This window comes from Gobio gobio, assembly GCF_949357685.1.
Source record: "Gobio gobio genome assembly, chromosome: 3".
NCBI lineage: Eukaryota > Metazoa > Chordata > Actinopteri > Cypriniformes > Gobionidae > Gobio > Gobio gobio.
Genome location: NC_137099.1, coordinates 66075655 through 66095553, shown reverse-complemented (window position 1 = coordinate 66095553; position 19899 = coordinate 66075655). Strand labels below are relative to the sequence as shown.

The following is a 19899-nucleotide window of genomic DNA, read 5'->3' as shown; positions in this document are numbered from 1 at the left end:
TATAATATAATATAATATAATATATTATTATTAAATTATATATATATATAATTATTTATATATTATATTTAGACTAGAAACAAGACAAAAATACTAAATAAGATATTTTTTTGCAGCGCACACATGGCACCTCACTGCATGGTAAAAAGTAACACATATTATTTATATATCTAGAATGGATGTATGGTCTATAAACATATAAATACAAATGCACAAATGCAAGTTTATGACAAAAATAGTCTGTAATTTGGCCTTTATTACTCATTTAATACATGTCTACATTACAAATGAAATAAAATGACATTTCTGAAAAATTACCACGGTTACAGTTAGTATTACCAAAGTAAATCCATGATGCATGTTGGTGACTTGTTGTTTGAAAAGTATTTTAACTGGATCGGCTCAGTGTTTCTCCTGATTTGCACGTTACGCCGCATTCACACGGGGCGTCAGCGTCAACGCTTCTCGTTTACTTTGAATGGGTGACGTCATGCGTTGCCGAACTGAATTGTGGGTTCCGTTGCGTCACTTCGCTCGCGTTACAAGCGGCAAAAGTTGAAGATTTCTCAACTTTTCAAGCGCTAAGGCAGGCGTCATCCAATCAGATCACCCTATGCAAATATCCTACAGTAGACACTAGCCAATTAGCGTTCGTTAAAAAAAAAACAGTGAATGAAGGGTGAATGAAGAGTGAAGAACGATCTAAAATGGAGGAAAAGCTAATAATTGCGGTGGGTAATCACCCGGTCCTTTACTACCAATCATTATTTACATACCGGGACACAAACCGGAGAGACCAGGCCTGGAAGGAGGCGGCAGAGACGGTTGGAGAATCTGGAATGTATCATGCTTGTATTCCGTCTGTGTAAGTTACTCTGTTTATCATTGAATGACAGGCAGCATATCATATCATGTGTGGTTCAAGTAGGCGCTATCCCCCAGCCAAATGAGGAATCAAATATTAAAGTGATCAGTTTTCATACACAAAATAGTCTCACAGACTAGCTGTCAAAAAAGGCGTTTTTTTGTGTTGTGTTGTGGTCCAAGCGGCAAGAAATGTGATTAGCTGTTGTCACTATGACGGTCGCGTCAGCACCAAGGTCCAGCCACGCCCTCCGTCAAGCGCTGACGCCGAAGCCCCGTGTGAATGCGGCATTAGTGTTGTTGATTAAGTCAGTGCCCTTTAACTGGCTTTAATCTAAATTAAATCACAGAGATATTTGCAGCTTTTACCGGAGACCTCTGCAGCAAACTTGAACGCTTCTCACGGCTGTTTAGTGGTTGCGTGATCGAGACACTCGCGAGTTGTGCTGCGCACCCAAGGGTGTAATCCAGAACCCGGAAAGCGTACCTCCCATAAGGGCAGCCCTTGCTAACCAAGCCATCACCTGCTGTTAGCATTCCATTGACTCCCATTCATTTTGGTGTCACTTTGACAGCGAATAACTTTACATCTGAGGCGTTTAAAGACTCAATTTGACCCTTGTTTATTTCTAAAGAAACACGACAATGTATAAAAGGCTCAATTACCCTGTATCTTACACTATTGCCCCGTATAGCCTATTTTTACAAAAACGGCTTAACGATTGCGTCATAACCATGCGACTCTGTCGCACAGTAGATAAATTACCGTATAGACAGGAGGAGAAGCTTGCAGGCAATCTTTTACTGTGTGAGGCAATTTTTAAAAAAATAAATAAATACTATGCAAAATGACAAAATAATTCATCAGAATACACAGCAAAATCCCCAGTGTTAAATTAACACTCGTCAGTGTACATATGTGTCCACACTACAGGGTGTTAAAAGTAACACTTAAGAAGTGTTAAAGTTAATGGGATAATTAAGTGATTAATTAAGTGATGATTGACCATTAGTGATGAGAAACACAAGAACTACAACTGACTTCAGCCACAGCTTTAGATGCAATCCACTGAAGATAAAAGAACACATTAAATCTCTGAAGATCTCAGCAGAGGAGGATTAAACAACTCCACAAACAGCATTACCAGCTTCACACATTACTAACCAGACTGACTTTATTTCTGTCAGACGTCTACAGAAGCTCTTATTGAGAATTAATTTTTTTTTTATTTTGTGTTGAAACTTTTTTTAATGTCACCATCATGGTGACCAGTGTTTTCTTTAGTTGGGCAGTTTGATGACATTTTAATGTTAGTGTTTCTCTGGCTGCTGTAACTGAGTTTGCAATGGCAAGAAAAGCAAGAGTAATCATAATCAGATGCTGTCGGCTGCTCAGTGATGAGAATATGATCATTGAATAGTGATTTTAATCACTGATCTTATGGCTGAGTCTGAGCAATATACTATTAACTTTGTTTTTTACTGTGATTCCAGGAAAGAAGCTGATAGTTTTTAATCAGTAAAGCTGAATAGGTTTTAAAGCAGATTCTACACTAATCACTTCTAACTCCTGTGAGATTAACTCACACACAGACATCAAGAATCAGCCTATGAATCTCAACAATGGTGACATGCTTCAAGCCTCAATACATTCTAGGAGCCATTGATGAGTTTTGCATGATGCACCCAGAATGCATTGCGGCATGAAGCATGTCACCATTGTTGAGATTCATAGGCTGATTCTTGATCTCTGTGTGTGAGAATAACTCGCAGGAGTTTGAGTGCTTATTGTGTGATTAAACCGGAAAACAAGACTGTACATATTTTAAACATTGATCAGTTTATCTGATGAAAACACTGCTGGATCTCCTGCTGTAGAGTCACAAGGCTACTATAATCAATGACTCTCAGCAAATAAGGCACCATATGATGATAACAATTGTATCACCAACAACAAGACAACATAATCTGTCATCAACTTGTCATCATCAATTTTCTTTTGCTGTTCTCACTGTAACAAACAGCTACAGCAGCCAGAGAGAAAAAAAAATCTAACAAGTCAAGGGTCAAGAGCCCAACTAAAGCAACACTGATCACCATAATGGTGGCGTCAAACAAAACTATTATTTTCAATAAATCATCAACATCTAAACCTCAGTAAGAGCTTCTGTAGACGTCTGACAGAAATAAAGTCAGTCTGGTTAGTAATGTGTGAAGCTGGTAATGCTGATTGTGGAGTTGTTTATTCCTCCTCTGCTGAGATCTTCAGAGATTTAATGTCTTCTTTTATCTTCAGTTGATTTCATCTAAAGCTGTGGCTGAAGTCAGTTGTAGTTCTTGTGTTTCTCATCACTAATGGTCAATCATCACTTAATTAATTACTTAATTATCTCATTAACTTTAACACTTCTTAAGTGTTACTTTTAACACCCTGTAGTGTGGACACATATGCACACTGAGTAGTGTTAATTTAACACTGGGGATTTTGCTGTGTACTTACCAAAAGTTGTCCATACTCATGCTCTGCATTTCTGCAAGATTCTGTGATTCAGATTTCACTTTGCACTACTACTAGAAGGCTTAAAACTGTCAGACTGGTTGCTCACGTCACATCTATGTCGTCAAGCTCAGTCTGAGGCTGTGCAGTACATCAGCCATCAGGAAGTGAGTGCTTCTAACTGACTTAACTTTTCTCTGTGGAAGTCTATGGGGTCACTGTGTCCATTTCTTTTACTGTCTATGTGCGCACCATAGACCGCACAAGCAGCGCTGTTTCGTTCCGCTTTTGGTGCTGTTTCCTAAAATCTAGTACTGCCACCTTGCGTTGACATTGTTAAAATGCACAATTAGTAAATTATGTCTGACGGGCCACATATAATATATTTTAATAGACACGCTGCGGGCCGTTTGAAATTCATCCCTGAATTTGGACACCCCTGCCCTATGATTACGAGCCAAAGAACCACTTTTAGTGCCTTTTAGAGTGTACTGAAAAGTAGATTACAGTAAATAACTGTAAAATGAATAGTCAATTTCTGGCAACAGTAAGGTCTATCAGTGTAGTGAACACTGAATTCAGTTATATTGCAGTAGGCTACTTAATCAAAAACAACAAAAGTTACCCTGAATGCATTGGCCATTGCATTTCATTGTCATTTTCTATGGTATATTACTGTTTTAATAGAAAATGGTACGTTACTGTAGAATTTGGCAGTTTTTTTTTACATAAAATGTTTACAGTGCAGCTCTAAACAGTTCGTCTTAATGTTTGAATCTCTTGCTTATTGATTTACCGTGATTACCATGTTTGTACTATATATCAGAAACAACAATATTCTGTCAATTGGTTAACAGTAATACTGTTAATTTACAACCCCAAATCAGAAAAAGTTGGGACAGTAAGGAAAACACAAAAAAAAAAAGAAGTGATTTCTAAATTTACTTTGACTTGTATTTCATTGCAGACAATATGAACACAAAATATTTCATGTTTTGTCTGGTCAACTTCATGTCATTTGTAAATATGCATCCTTTCCTGTCATTCAGACCTGCAACACATTTCAAAAAAAGTTGGGACAGGAGCAATTTAGGGCTAGTGATGAGGAAAAATGGTTAAATAATGATGTGATTTGAAACAGCCCACATAGCAACATTGTGTCGGCCCAGATCCGGCCCAAATCTGTCACTTGTGGCATACTGATCTGGCCCACATGCTGCGTGGAATGACGGCCCTTGAGTGGCCCACTCCTGTTTGCCAGATCTGGGCCACAAGCAAGCCAGAGCAATGCCACATGTCAGCCAAGAGCAAAGAAATAAACCAGAACTGGACCTTATCTGAGCCACAAAATCTGTGTATAATAAATATGGAGTCAGCTCAGCTTTAATAAACCTGTTAACAAGCAGAATCACTGAAGGAGAGAAGAGAACAGAGAAAATAGATTAGCAGAAACACAAGAACTACAACTGATTTCAGCCATAGATGAAATCAACTGAAGATAAAAGAAGACATTAAATCTCTGAAGATCTCAGCAGAGGAGGATTAAACAACTCCACAAACAGCATTACCAGCTTCACACATTAATAACCAGACTGACTTTATTTCTGTTAGACGTACAGAAGCTCTTATTGAGAATTAACATAAGTTTAACCGTTTCATCTGAAGTCACCATAACGGTGATCAGTGTTTCCATTAGTTGGGCTCTAATTATGAGTTTGCCTCTTTTGACTTCTGTGAATGTGTGTTGGTAAAACACATTTGAAGTAGCTAATGATGTTATATAGATAAGTGACATCAGGTGAATATGGTTTCCGGGTGATGGTTTTGTAACCATCATGAAGTTGCCTGGTGTTATTTGAGTCTGTGTTGTATTAATAATACATTTGCACTACAAACCCTGTGTTACTAAAGCATGATATCCTGCAGTATTATAATAACCAGTTAGAAGATTTTTAATAGAGCACAAAAAGTTAATCTATGACATTAATACGATACACACAGATATCAAGAATCGGTGTATGAATCTCATCAATGGTGACAAACAAAATAATAGGAAAATTCAGCTCCATAATATATTTATGCTGCAATGCATGCTGGGAGTTCTGTACTATTCAGGTACCCAGCATGCATTGCAGCATGGCATTTTTGATTGTCACCATTGTTGAGAATCATGTGCTGATTGTTGATGTCTGTGTGTGTCGGCATAGCATCTTATGTTACTTATTTTATATGCTCATGTTTGTTAAAATCTTCTAACTGATTGTTGAAACACTGCAGGATATGTAATAATAATGCATTAATAAATCAACTGTAAAAACCAAATGACTTCATTGAATTCATGATGATTTGAAGACCATGAACAGGTAATCACAACCACCTGATGTCACTTCTCTTTAGCTTCTTTTGCTACTTCAAATGTGTTTTAGCAATACACACTCACAGAAGCCAAAAGAGGCAGACACATATTTAGAGTTAAGAGACCAATTAATGGAAACACTGATCACTGTCATGGTGACTTCAGATTAAACACAGTAGAGTTAAACTTCTGTTAATTCTCAGTAAGAGCTTCTGTACACGTATAACAGAAATAAAATCAGTCTGGTTATTAATGTGTGAAGCTGGTAATGCTGTTTGTGGAGTTGTTTAATCCTCCTCTGCTGAGATCTTCAGAGAATTAATGTCTTCTTTTATCTTCAGTTTATTTCATCTATGGCTGAAGTCAGTTGTAGTTCTTGTGTTTCTGCTAATCTATTTTCTCTGTTCTCTTCTCTCCTTCAGTGATTCTGCTTGTTAACAGGTTTATTAAAGCTGAGCTGACTCCATATTTATTATACACAAATTTTATGGCTCAGATAAGGTCCAGTTCTGGTTTATTTCTTTGCTCTTGGCTGACATGTGGCATTGCTCTGGCTTGCTTGTGGCCCAGATCTGGCAAACAGGAGTGGTCCACTCAAGGGCCGTCATTCCACGCAGCATGTGGGCCAGATCAGTATGCCACAAGTGCCAGATTTGGGCCAGATCTGGGCCGACACAATGTTGCTATGTGGGAGGTGATGTCAACAGGTGATTGTAATTATGATTTGGTACAAAAGCAGCATCCATGAAAGGTCTAATCCTTTAGGAGCAAAGATGGGCAGAGGATCGCCAGTTTGCCAACAAATACGAGAGAAAATTATTGAAATGTTTAAAAACAATGTTCCTCAAAGAAAGATAGGAAGAGATTTGGATATTTCACATTCAACAGTGCATAACATAATTAAAAGATTCAAGAAATCTGGAGGAATTTCAGTGCGTAAAGGACAAGGGCGCAAGCCTAAGCTGAACAACCGTGATCTCCGATCCCTCAGGCGGCACTGCATCAAGAATCGTCATTCATCTATAAGCGATATCACCACATGGGCTCAGGACTACTTTGGCAAACCTTTGTCAAGTACCACAATACGCAGTTACATCCACAAATGCCAGTTAGGGCTTCCTTTTGGCACAGTACAGTTCTATGTTAACAGTGTCCAGAAGCGCCGTCGACTTCTCTGGGCTCGGAGGCATCTGGGATGGACCATCACACAGTGGAAACGTGTACTGTGGTCAGATGAATCAGTATTTTAGGTATTTTTTGGGAAGAATGGACGCCGTGTGCTCCGGACCAAAGAAGAAAAGGATCATCCAGACTGTTACCAGCAACAAGTCCAAAAGCCAGGGTCTGTCATGGTATGGGGTTGTGTCAGTGCCCTTGGCAAAGGTAACTTGCACTTCTGTGAAGGCACCATTAATGCTGAAAAGTACATAGAGATTTTGGAGCATAATATGCTGCCTTCAAGAAGACATCTTTTCCAGGGACGTCCATGCATATTTCAACAAGACAATGCAAAACCACATTCTGCACACATTACAAAGTCCTGGCTGCGGAGGAAGAGGGTACGGGTACTTGACTGGCCTGCCTGCAGTCCCGACCTGTCCCCAATAGAGAATGTGTGGAGCATTTTGAAGCGCAAAATGCGACAACGAAGACCCCGTACTGTTGCCCACCTTAAGACTTGTTTGCAGGAAGAAAGGGACAAAATTACACCTGAAACACTTCATCACTTGGTGTCTTCAGTCCCTAAACGTCTTTTAAGTGTTGTGAAAAGGAATGGCAACATTACAAAGTGCTAAATGCTTTACTGTCCCAACTATTTTTTTAAACGTGTTGCAGGTCTGAATGACAGGAAAGGATGCATATTTACAAATGACATGAAGTTGACCAGACAAAACATGAAATATTTTGTGTTCATATTGTCTGCAATGAAATACAAGTCAAAGTAAATTTAGAAATCACTTCTTTTTTTTTAATTTGTGTTTTCAATACTGTCACAACTTTTTCTGATTTGGGGTTGTAGTAATACTGCATTTTCTCTACCATACAAAATATTTTAAATTAATTGCATGCCATTTAGCAACACAAATCATCCAGCTTATATTAATATTATCTACTCCACATACGCATGACCGGAATGAGCTGAAGCAGCCGACTGCAGTGTATAAGCATAATAAAAGCTCCACTGCTATCAATGTGATTTGAGGATGGTGTGTTGTGCAGGTGTCTCTTAGCAATCACTCCAGCGCTCTCTTTACCTGCCCTTGTCCCCCTGTTTCTTACCACAGTGAGGTTAAAGGCCCATTTATACTTCTGCGTCGAGAGTACGCCGTAGGCTACGCGCGTAGCCGACGCCGTCGTGAGCATTTATACTTCTGCGCTGTTGTCTGCGTCAATGTGCAATTTCACATGCAGACGCTAGTAGGCAGTGTCCTCGGGCATGTTGGTGTAATCAAGAGAACAGCCGAAGAAGAAGCAGCTTGTTGTGTAGAATCTGTACATTCATGTCGGAATATCAGCAGCAGTGAGAGAGCAGCTTTTCTTGCAGCTTGAGTTGTTGTATCTAATACAAATTAAACATCTCTAGTTGATTAGTAAAGTTAAATAAGGCGATCTGGCGCTGGAATGTGTTTGTGAAATCATGCGGAGCTCGTGGCCGCTGTTTTCAGCAGCGGTGGCTCGAGCAATCGATTGCTGTTGCGGAGACTTCATTCACGAAATATACCCTAATGTGTCCCTGTTCTTGATATACAATTACTGATTAACATCTTTGGTTTTAATGAGAAAATAAATAAACTGTACTCAGCGGATCTATGTATTTATTTATTACCATAAAGAATCGCTGGACTGCAAAATATTGTGTTGTAGCAGACGTAAGGAACTATCATCTAATTTCTGGACACACACACACACACTCCTATCGCAGATTTTTTATTTATTTATTGACCTGAGGGAAGGGTTCTGGCAGACCAATCACAGCGCTTGCGGTCCGCGTGGAATTGACGCGTTGTTACATTTTTTGAGAGGTGCGCGTCAGGCTACGGCGTAGGGTACGGCGTATCCAACGCGTCTATGCGTAGGGTACGCCGTACCCTCTGCGTGCACTCGACGCAGAAGTATAAATTGGCCTTAACTTTGAATGTAAACTTTAATACATTCGCTCATCCATGAACTAATTTCTGACTTCAGAATGCTTTCCACTGGCTGCATAGGTGAAGGTGACAACTCCCATGATTACACACTCATTCACGCTATTAATCAAGCTACTCCTTTGTTTTGCATAAGCACATACCCTGACTGTAAATTACTTGCTTCGTAAAATACTTCATAAATTTGGTTTGTTCATTAGAATCAGAGAAGCCCTCACTGCAGCTGAAGGCACGCTCACCAAGATCTCACCGTTTACTGAAGCCCCTTCACAAGGTGATGGCCAGCAAAGTACCTCAAGTGGCTCACGAAAGCGTAAAAGTGACGAGGAAAGGGTTGCAAAATTGTCCAAACTGTCAGGTCAGTTGAAAACATGAGTACACAGTAAAATCCCCAGAGTTAAATTAACACTGCTCAGAGAACATTTGGTCCCACTCTACAGAGTGTTAAAGTAACACTGAATCAGTGTTAAAGTTAATGAGATAATTAAGAGATTAATTAAGTGATAATTGACCATTAGTGGTGAACACCTGATGATAATGAGTAGAATCACTGAAGGAAAGAGAAAAAGAAAAACACAAGAACTACGACTGACTATTAAAAAGACATTAAATATCTGAAGATCTCAGCAGAGGAGGATTAAACAACTCCACAAACAGCATTACCAGCTTCACACATTACTAACCAGACAGACTTTATTTCTATCAGATGACTACAGAAGCTCTTATTGAGGTTTAGATGTTGATGTTTTATTGAAAATTAAAGTTGTTTGAAGTTACCATTATTGTGATTAGTGTTTGCTTTAATTGGGCTCTTGACCCTTGACTTGCCAACATAAGTTTTTCTCTGGCTGCTGTAACTGTTAGTTACGGTGAAAATGGCAAGAAAATCTTGACGCTTGTTGTTTATGATACAGTTGTTATCATCATATAGTGCCTTATTTGCTGATCTCCTGAGAGTCATTGATTATAGGAGCCTTGTGATTCTAGGGCAGAAGATCCAGCAATGTTATCATCAGAGAAACTAAACAATTATCAAAAAAATTTTACGTAAAATTTGTACTGCGGTTTAATAACACATCACGCAATAAGCACTTCTAACTCCTGCGAGTTTTACTCACACACAGAGATCAAGAATCTGCCTATGAATCTCAACAATGGTGACATGCTTCATGCCACAATGCATTCTGGGTGCATCACGCAAAACTCATCTATGGCTCCCAGAATGCATTGTGGCATGAAGCATGTCACCATTGTTGAGATTCATAGGCAGATTCTTGATGTCTGTGTGTGAGTTCATCTCGCAGGAGTTAGAAACGATTAGTGTACAATCGGTTGCAAAACTTATTCAGCTTTTCTGATTAAAACAGTGTTGGATCTTTTCTAAAATCACAATAAAAAAAGTGAATAGTATATTGCTCATACTCAGTCATAAAATCAATGAATTAAATCATTATACAATGATCATATTCTCATCATCGAGCAGCCGACAGCATCTGATTGTGTTTACTCTTGTTTTTCTTGCTATAGCAAACTCAGTTACAGCAGCCAGAGAAACACTAATGTTAAAAAGTCATCAAACTGCCCAACTAAAGAAAACACTGATCACCATGATGGTCACATTAAAAACTAACAATTTTCACAACAAAATCAAACAAAACATTTGTTAATTCTCAATAAGAGACGTCTGACAGAAATAAACTCAGTCTGGTTAGTAATGTGTGAAGCTGGTAATGCTGTTTGTGGAGTTGTTTAATCCTCCTCTGCTGAGATCTTCAGAGATTTAATGTCTTTTTTATAGTCAGTCGTAGTTCTTGTGTTTTTCTTTTTCTCTTTCCTTCAGTGATTCTACTCATTATCATCAGGTTTTCATCACTAATGGCCAATCATCACTTAATTAATCTCTCAATTATCTCATTAACTTTAACACTGATTCAGTGTTACTTTAACACTCTGTAGAGTGGGACCAAATGTTCTCTGAGCAGTGTTAATTTAACTCTGGGGATTTTACTGTGTAGGGTTCAAAGGAGGTAAATTAAGTTTGTTCAGGGCATCTTCGAACAAAATTATATTTATTATGATTTCTGTTTAGTTGTTTTTTGTTTGAACAGAATATGTTCATTGTAGAGAGACAAAAATAAAGTCGAAAATATTCTCCATCCATCAGATCACATCTTTGAGGAGATCTTGTACTCCACTAATGTCGAGCTGAAAGATGCCAGAAGGAAACTTGAGGATGTTGTGAGGAGACGCCTGCCAAAGTGTGTGGGAGAGACCAGAATAACACAAACTGAATTCAACAAGAAAAAGATCTTTGAGGTAAAAGAAAGCTGAAGAAAATTGCACAACTCATTAACAGATATTAGACCCATTATTGAGCTACATTTATTAGCTTGACAAATTCTATCTTAGCAAAACAATTTACAAAAACCTACTGTTTGTATTGGACATTTGTTTAGGGTTACTCTCAAATTATGACATTAGAGAGGAGGTCCAGGCATCGGTCAATGATTATAAATCATTTGACAGTGAAATATGATGTTCAAAGTTGTTCTTTCATAACTCAGACTTCCCTAGTTTATTTGAGCTATGAATCTCATATCTATTTTTTTCCCTAAAAGTATTTTGTATATCCTCTCTTGATATTCTGCCAGGCCTTAGTGCAGCATCTCCAACTGCTGGTTTTGTTAGTCGCCTCTGTTTTTTTCAGCATGTAAAGCATGCACATTTGACACTGTACAGTTTAATAAAAATGAAAATGTATTTAACTGCTGGTATTATTTTTTCATCACTTTATTGGATTTTAAAATGATTTTTTATTAGTGTTGTTAATTATTCACTCACACAGTAAAATCCCCAGAGTTAAATTAACACTGCTCAGAGAACATTTGGTCCCACTCTACAGAGTGTTAAAGTAACACTGAATCAGTGTTAAAGTTAATGAGATAATTAAGAGATTAATTAAGGGATAATTGACCATTAGTGGTGAACACCTGATGATAATGAGTAGAATCACTGAAGGAAAGAGAAAAAGAAAAACACAAGAACTACGACTGACTATTAAAAAGACATTCAATCTCTGAAGATCTCAGCAGAGGAGGATTAAACAACTCCACAAACAGCATTACCAGCTTCACACATTACTAACCAGACAGACTTTATTTCTATCAGACGACTACAGAAGCTCTTATTGAGGTTTAGATGTTGATGTTTTATTGAAAATTAAAGTTGTTTGAAGTTACCATTATTGTGATTAGTGTTTGCTTTAATTGGGCTCTTGACCCTTGACTTGCTAACATAAGATTTTCTCTGGCTGCTGTAACTGTTCGTTACGGTGAAAATGGCAAGAAAATCTTAACGCTTGTTGTTTATGATACAGTTGTTATCATCATATAGTGCCTTATTTGCTGATCCCCTGAAAGTCATTGATTATAGGAGACTTGTGATTCGTCGTAAGAAATTCGCAGAAGATCCAGCAATGTTATCATCAGAGAAACTAAACAATTATCAAAACATTTTTACATAAGATTTGTACTGCGGTTTACTAACACATCACACAATAAGCACTTCTAACTCCTGCGAGTCTTACTCACACATAGACATCAAGAATCAGCCTATGAATCTTAACAATGGTGACATGCCACAATGCATTCTGGGTGCATCACGCAAAACTCATCTATGGCTCCCAGAATGCATTGTGGCATGAAGCATGTCACCATTGTTGAGATTCATAGGCAGATTCTTGATGTCTGTGTGTGAGTTCATCTCGCAGGAGGTAGAAGTGATTAGTGTACAATCGATTTCAAATCTTATTCAGCATTTCTGAGTAAAACAGTGTTGGATCTTCTCTAAAATCACAATAAAAAAAGTTAATAGGATATTGCTCATACTCAGTCGTAAAATCAATGAATTAAATCATTATACAATGATCATTCTCGACATCGAGCAGCCGACAGCATCTGATTGTGTTTACTCTTGCTTTTCTTGCCATAACAAACTCAGTTACAGCAGCCAGAGAAACACTAACGTTAAAACGTCATCAAACTGCCCAACTAAAGAAAACACTGATCACCATGATGGTCACATTAAAAACTAACAATTTTCACAACAGAATCAAACAAAAAATCTGTTAATTCTCAATAAGAGACGTCTGACAGAAATAAAGTCAGTCTGGTTAGTAATGTGTGAAGCTGGTAATGCTGTTTGTGGAGTTGTTTAATCCTCCTCTGCTGAGATCTTCAGAGATTGAATGTCTTTTTTATAGTCAGCCGTAGTTCTTGTGTTTTTCTTTTTCTCTTTCCTTCAGTGATTCTACTCATTATCATCAGGTGTTCACCACTAATGGTCAATTATCCCTTAATTAATCTCTTAATTATCTCATTAACTTTAACACTGATTCAGTGTTACTTTAACACTCTGTAGAGTGGGACCAAATGTTCTCTGAGCAGTGTTAATTTAACTCTGGGGATTTTACTGTGCATGAATATAATTATAGGGAGCAGGTCAGTATGCCATTAGAAATGTATTTGTTCAATTCAAGTCAATTTTTTTCTCAAACTTATTTATTATTTTTTTTGACAATGGTATACGTAAAGAAATATTTAAAATATAATGGCTAAACAATCCAATTCCTTTATTGTTGAGTGGCATGTGCAGATCATAACACGTGCACTCTTGAGGGCAAATCTCAAATTCTCATTTGTTTGACTTTAATCCTTATTACTATAGGACAAGTGGAAAGAAACAGTGGACCAATGGAACAATCTTCACCCAACTGTGATCTTGGATAAGAATGATTTCATCATTGATGTATGTTATGTTCAACACTTATTTTCCACTTGGACCTATACATTTGATTTCAACTCATTTAAGTGGCTGTAATATTGTAAATTTCCTCTCACACAGGTGATTCAGCTGGATTGTACTTTCAGCAAGGGTAAAAACCCCATCGACAATGTCTATTTCTACAGGAAGGGGAACCCCTCCAAAGCCTTCAAAATCAAGAAATATGAGGTACTCGTACACTGCAAAAAAGAGATGTGTTAAAAAGCAACACACTGAGTGTGTTGATGGTATTTTGACACGTTGTGTAGATATAAAACTCAATGTGTGTTAAAATGTTACTCTGGCTGCCAAAACACCCACGACCTATCCAATCACATCATCCCTCTTTTTCCATGTCTTTGAAACATTGAAATTGACATTGAAAAAGAGGGATGATGTGATTGGCTGCCAAAACACCCACTGCCGTTCATCCAGAGTTACATTTTAACACAGCTCTTTTTGCAGTGAATGTGCTGGGATTTATCTGACTTCAGTGATGTGAGACAGCTAGCAGACAATCGGTTTAGCCAGTTTGTCTGCTTCCTGACCTGGGCCCCAGTTATAACAGGCAATTAGCATATTGTAGTCATTTCTATTAACTTAGTTTTTTGTATTTTATTTATCCAGTTAAGTTTGTTTTATAAATACAAATAAATCCACAATCTATTCTTATCATCAAAGCACTCTTTTGTATGTTTTTATATTAGAAACTTAGAAAATATCCTTGATAAATTTAAGGCAATTGTTTTCTTCATTTTTTCTAAGTATACTCAGCTAATTACATTTTACAGTGTAAATATATTGTAAATAGTTTTTTCAATAAATGAAAAGTAGCAATTCATTATTCCATATATATTTCATATATAACCATAGACTGTAAAAAATATGGCCATAGTGTCCGTGACGTCACCCATAGGATTCTGAAGAGCAGTTTTGAAGCGTAAATTAGGGTCGAGATGGCCGTTGCAATCTTGTCATCGTGTGTCACTCCCGGATAATAGAAAATGGGCAAAGAGGTGGGATGTGGGCGGAGCTGGGGTGATGTAATGACTTACAGACCGCAGACAAACGGCAATCCACCTGTCACTCAAAGTGGCCACGCCCTTAATTATGCAGAACTTTAAGGCTTTATATAATGTAGACGAATGAGCACAGTTGTCATGAAGGGCAACATTAGCCGTATAGACCAAAAGCACAGTTTGTCCCAGACTGTAAACATATGTTAAAATGCCCAACTTTACAGCAGAAGAACACGAGCTCATTGAGATTCTGCTCTTCTGGAGTCTGTCTCTAGTGGCCAGTCCGTCAACTGCAGTTTAAGTCACTTCAGTATCGGCTTCAAGAGAAACTGCGGGAGGTGCCGCTCGTATATAACACAGTATACTAACGCAATATATTATTTAATATATTTTTCAGTATATTTACAGCATAATACATTGATCATAAATATATGGACAAATATTTTAATTCCCTAAAGTTGGTGCAAGTCAAAGCAGTCTTCCTAGCTATAGTTACTGATCAACATGTGTTTGATTTCACTTGTATCGGCAGGTTTCCAGTCTGCTGCCAGAGGTGTTTACTGAATATGTTGGCAGGGTTTACTACACAAAGATCTCTGATGAGGAGGAGAAGAATGCTAAAGAGTGCTTCAAATGGTGGTGCCTTGGCAAGGTGAGTGTATTATTTGCTTGTCATCTCTGCAGAACTGACACACACACACACAAACCACTGTACAATGACATTGTTTACTATCCAAGTGTTTGGCTCTATTTTCTTTAATATAAAACAAAATGTTTCTTTTCTACTAGTGTGAAATTCTGGTCTATGATCAGGAAGAGTTTGGAGGCAAGGAGCGCTTTATCAAAGAGGACTGTGCTTCTTTAAACCACTGTGGTATAACAGAGGTTCGCTCCTGTAAGGTGATCAGAGGTGTCTGGGCTCTCTATGAGGGTCGTAACTACACTGAGAAACGGTACCAACTGGATGAGGGAGAGTACCGCAGTCCTGCAGACTGGGGCTCCATGTACCCTACTGCTCCTGCTCTGTCTCTTAAATGTGTACAGTTGTTTAAGATCCAGCTCTACGAAAAAGAAAAATTTGAAGGCCGAATGTATGAAGCCACAGATGACTGTCTTTCTTTGGACCACTGTGGTATAACAGAGGTTCGCTCCTGTAAGGTGATCAGAGGCGCCTGGGCTCTCTATGAGGGTCGTAACTACACTAAATCAGAGTACCTTCTGCAGCAGAAGAGAGCGTATTCCAGTCCTGCAGATTGGAGTGACACCAAGTCCAACCGTCCTGCTCTGTCTCTTAAACATACAACAGAGTAAAATCTGACCTCTAAATCCAACCAAATGTTGCCCTTATTCACCTTTAAAGTAGGACTGTCAAATTAAAGCATTCATGTTTAATTATGATTTCAAAACAAAAATAGTCTAATCAGTGATTTACTCTGCTGTCACAATCATGTAATGGATTTTAGTTTTTTTTTTGCAGGCTTTTCTCTGCCAATATTAATAGTATGGGAATAATTTGATTAATTAGCATATCATGCAGTTGTTGTGATTTTATTTATTTAGCAGATGCTTTTATCCTTCATATGATTGCTACTGAAACCACACATTTGTCCATATGATCTTATTTTCTAAATAAACCTTATGACAGATATGTGGATCATTAAAGTATCTAAATCACAGTAACAGAGTTATACAACTGTGGAGGGAGACATTTGAACAGGATTTGACCTCAGATAGACTTAAAGAGCACCTATCATGGCATTTAAAATGTTCCAAATATTGTTTTAGAAGTCCCCAACAACAGTTTTGCATGCATGCAATGACAAAAAAGACTTTAGTTTTCTTATAATATGCATTTATTTTTACCTGTTTTGACAGCGATTCTCAAATGATTCCTTTAGTGATTCACTTTTCAAAACCCCGCCTTTACGTGACGCTAATCTGCGGTGATTGGTCCGATGACCCAGTCAGTTGTGATTGGTATAGTCTGTGCAGATATTTTCGGAAACGGAACGCCCATCAAAGTCTTATAGTGACAGTAATTTGTTAATATGTGTCAGGAGTTATGAATATGAAAACCGCGTCGGTACTGTTTGATTGTAATATGAGCCTCAGCTGATCTCATTCATAAAAAAACTCCTCTATTCTCCTCACGAAGACTCGCGACAAATCAACATCCCTCAGGGCTTTTAGTTCAAAAGTGTGCAGATGAGGAGACATATTGATAGATTCTCATATGTCTGTGTCAAATTTCTAAACAGAGGAGTATTTTTTATTCAATACTTCCTCAAAATGGGCAGTTATAGCCTAATCATGAGCGATTGAGTCTCTTATGTGTTGTTTTCAATTCATCCTGGCAGCCGGAGGGCGCTCTGTGCACATGTAGTCCATATATGGTACAGACAGACGAAGAAGAACCATGTGCCATAATAGAAGTCCATAATAAAAGCTTCCTGAGATCGCGAAACATACATTTGACGACCAATAAACACTCAATCGCGACGATGTATGGTTTGTCTTCAAGCCACTTAGTCTTCAAATGCTCATCCTTGGGCAGATGAAAGAAGTTTGCTTTTGAGTGGCACTTCAAAACACAGCGTCTCGTCGCCATGATGTTTTCTAGTTTTCACTGGCGTCTTGGAGCGCAATAAGTGGGCGTATCGTATTCAAATAACTTGACAAGTTGACGTCATCTAGTCAGAGAAAAAGCTTCGGTCTTCTAACGATTCTTAAAAATGACTCTGAGTCGACTCTTACTTTTGAAAGAAAATAACTATATATACGGTGCACTGTCATATTTCAAAACTTTGCAGGATGTTTTTGTTCACTTAGATCTATGTTACACACTACATGAAAGGTAAATTTCAAAATTCCATGATAGGTGCTCTTTAAAGTGCTGGTAATGGGATGTTTTAGTTCTTCACAAATAAAATAGAATATCTGAGTATAATAGCAGATTTAAATTTGCCTTCTATTATTATTCACACAATGTGGTGTTGGATGGGCACTAATTCGTGATTTAACTATCGACTTGTTTGGTTATTGACAAATCTAGGTAAATGATGGATCATTTAATATTATGTCACTCCTTTGTGTGTGTGTGTGTGTGTGTGTGTGTGTGTGTGTGTGTGTGTGGAGTAGAGATATGGTTATGGTCTTGATAAATATTTTAGGGGTTTACACATTTTAAGGGTTTATATATGTATTATGAGAGAGTCTTTCTAGATCTAATCTTTGACCTTTTTTCAAGATGTAGGAGTTCGGCTACTTTTTCCTTGTTATTTCTGCAAAATTATTTGGAAGTTATTCATGAAAAAAAAACAGTTTATCAGTTTGTTGTCAGAAACAGAAAAAAAACCTGTATTGTGTTTAAAGCAATGGTGGAGCAATGGTTTATTATATTTTATCTTCTGTAATAAATGTGGTGATCTTTACTTTATTTTGTGTATGGGTTTCTCTGCTTCATAGATGTCTTGCGATTAATAAATCTCTCATATTTTAATTAACTTTTAAGATTAATTAAAGATTCAACTAATACAACCTTATTGTAAAGTGTTACCCTTTTGTTAATAAAGAAAAAAACACAAACCACAAACTGAGGGTTCCCCGTTTTAAAGGGGAATTTCCAAATATCTTTTATCTATTTGTTATAATTCGAGTTTATGTTGTCCGTCTTATCCGTTTTTTTTAACAAAAGTTTAATATACGCAAGGTTTTTTTATTGTACTATTTTATTGTTGTTGTATTTTCATTAAAAATAGGCTAATAACGAACAAAACATAAATATTCTTTTGAAAGTAATTAAACTGGAAATTATGAGTTAAGCAATACCATACGAGCAAGAGTGTTATTTTCCAGAGTATATCAGCACGATTGCAAAATGCGATGTTCATTTTATATAACAGATAAACAATCTTGACCATTTTTATAGACAACGTTGTCATATATATATACATATATATATATATATATATATATATATATATATATATATATATATATATATATATATATATATATATATATAACCGTTTTTGCTCTATTTTTCCAACAAAAATAGATTCAAACAAAGCAGAAAAGTTGCATATCTCAGCAATGTTTCGTTCTCAAATAATTCACCGTTTTTGAACAGTCGGTTTGAACGAATTAGCCGCCAACTACTGGCAGCTTTATAGTTTCATATAGGCCTGGAATATTAACATTTTTCCCAACATTTCATATTTCTATATGTGGCAAAGCGTGTGTTATAGGGTGGGGCGAAGCACTAATTATACACATGCTCAGCAAACTCGAGTTGATATCACTTTCCGACTACGCCACCTTGGGAATTACACCCAAGGAATTAAGTGCGCCCTCTAAAGGCGCGCACAGGTTCGAAACACCATTTGAGCCAGAGACATAAGTAATCGTACAAAAGTATTTTATTAACAGTACAAAAAGGGCATTAAAAGACAGCCACACTCATCTCATTAAAGGTTCAATTATCTCTGGCAAAGGAACTGGGGCTTACTGACAGGGGCAGTCTCAGATAGAATAATCACCCTTAAATCGTGAAATTCACTCAAATCACAGTGCACACACACTAGTATGTGAGATGGTGATCCAGTGGGTTAAACCATGGAACTGATACGCAGAAGGTTGCTGGTTCGATCCCAGCGGTCACCACCAGTGTGTCCTTGGGCAAGGCACTTTACTCCATGTTGCTCCAGGGGGGTTGTCCGTGTAGTAAGTGCACTGTAAGTCGCTTTGGATAAAAGCGTCTGCCAAATGCATAAATGTTAATGTAAATGTAGTACACACACACACACCGACTTGTGTCAGTGAAGAGCATGACGCACAATGAAGGATGCCACCACCCAAAGAAGGTCACTCGTCTGCCCCCGGTGCCCAGGTCCTGCCAACAACGAGAGAGAGAGAGAAAGAGAGATTAAAATAAAATAGCGATATGCATGAGCAAAACAATAATTTGACAATATAAGAAATAGACTAGCATATAGCATATAGCATATAGAATAGCATATAGAAAGCAGTTCCAGGCAAGAACCAACTACTCGGTTCTACCCGGGTTTGCACAAATCAAAAATACAAATAACAACCCAGCCAGCAGAGCCATGTGGGGCCCAAATGGGTTTGACCTGGGCTGTCTAACTGGGACCCAGCCAGTTTTGCACCCAGTTTCCATGTAGGCCCCACATGGAT

The 19899-nt window shown here is 37.7% G+C and overlaps 1 protein-coding gene across 1 annotated transcript in view; it reads left to right on the top strand.

Moving 5' to 3' along the window:
* LOC307124243 (uncharacterized protein) overlaps window positions 1-18268 on the top strand; it is a 110125-nt gene extending 91857 nt beyond the window's left edge. Inside the window, exons 27-32 of the mRNA XM_079813290.1 lie at window positions 9064-9221; window positions 11028-11179; window positions 13589-13669; window positions 13766-13873; window positions 15236-15355; window positions 15493-18268. Coding sequence (XP_079669416.1) covers window positions 9064-9221; window positions 11028-11179; window positions 13589-13669; window positions 13766-13873; window positions 15236-15355; window positions 15493-16014 — 1141 coding nt within the window. The 3' untranslated portion in view covers window positions 16015-18268. The remainder of the gene's footprint in view (window positions 1-9063; window positions 9222-11027; window positions 11180-13588; window positions 13670-13765; window positions 13874-15235; window positions 15356-15492) is intronic.
* The last annotated feature ends 1631 nt before the right edge of the window (window positions 18269-19899 follow it).